This window comes from Sphaeroforma arctica (assembly GCF_001186125.1).
Source record: "Sphaeroforma arctica JP610 unplaced genomic scaffold supercont1.13660, whole genome shotgun sequence".
NCBI lineage: Eukaryota > Ichthyosporea > Ichthyophonida > Sphaeroforma > Sphaeroforma arctica.
In genome coordinates, this window is record NW_014026898.1 from 1 (window position 1) to 639 (window position 639).

General features: G+C 47.4%; 1 protein-coding gene across 1 annotated transcript; it reads left to right on the forward strand.

Annotated features, from left to right (window-relative positions):
• Window positions 1-163: 163 nt before the first annotated feature.
• SARC_18088 (hypothetical protein) lies at window positions 164-334 on the forward strand (the record flags this gene model as incomplete). The annotated part of the gene is made up of 1 exon (XM_014287829.1): window positions 164-334. A coding segment is annotated over one exon (171 nt), but the record flags the coding sequence as incomplete, so codon positions are not given.
• Between the last annotated feature and the right edge of the window lie 305 nt (window positions 335-639).

Below are 639 nucleotides of genomic sequence, written 5' to 3' on the forward strand. Positions count from 1 at the left end.
TATATATATATACATATATATATATATATATATTATGTATGTAAATATCGGCGCTGTAGTGTAGTAACATCAACACACACTTTCCACATCTACCGTCCAGGAGAATAAGAAATTGAGGGACGCCGAACGAAAGAAGTACAACGAGCGTGTGCGTGAGTTGGTGATGTTCATCAACAAACGCGACAAGCGCGTGCAGCAGTACAAGGCAAAGGACGAGGCCGACCGTAGACGCCGAGAAAAGGAAGCCAAGGCGCAGGCGGAGGAGATCGCGCGCGAGAAAAAACAGCGGCGCCAAATGGAGCGTCAGGAAGCCTTGCAGCAGTACGAAGAGCAGGTGAGAGGTGTGGGTGATAGGGTTTGTTGACTCGCACATGTGTATATGTTAGTGTACGTATATATGTGTATGTGGTATGGCCCATACCCTGCCGGTACTCACAAGTAGCGTGTACTCAAATTTAGATGTGTAGTACTATCGCTTCAGTCAATCAGAGGGTATGGTGGTACATCGTGTAGCTAGTCTCAGGAATGAGTGCACCGGAGAGAAAGAGTGAGAGAGGGAGAGAGGGAGAAGGGTTGGTTTGGCCGAATCTCACACCAGGACCTGTATAACTGTAATTGCGAATTGTCTCAGGAGTGGAA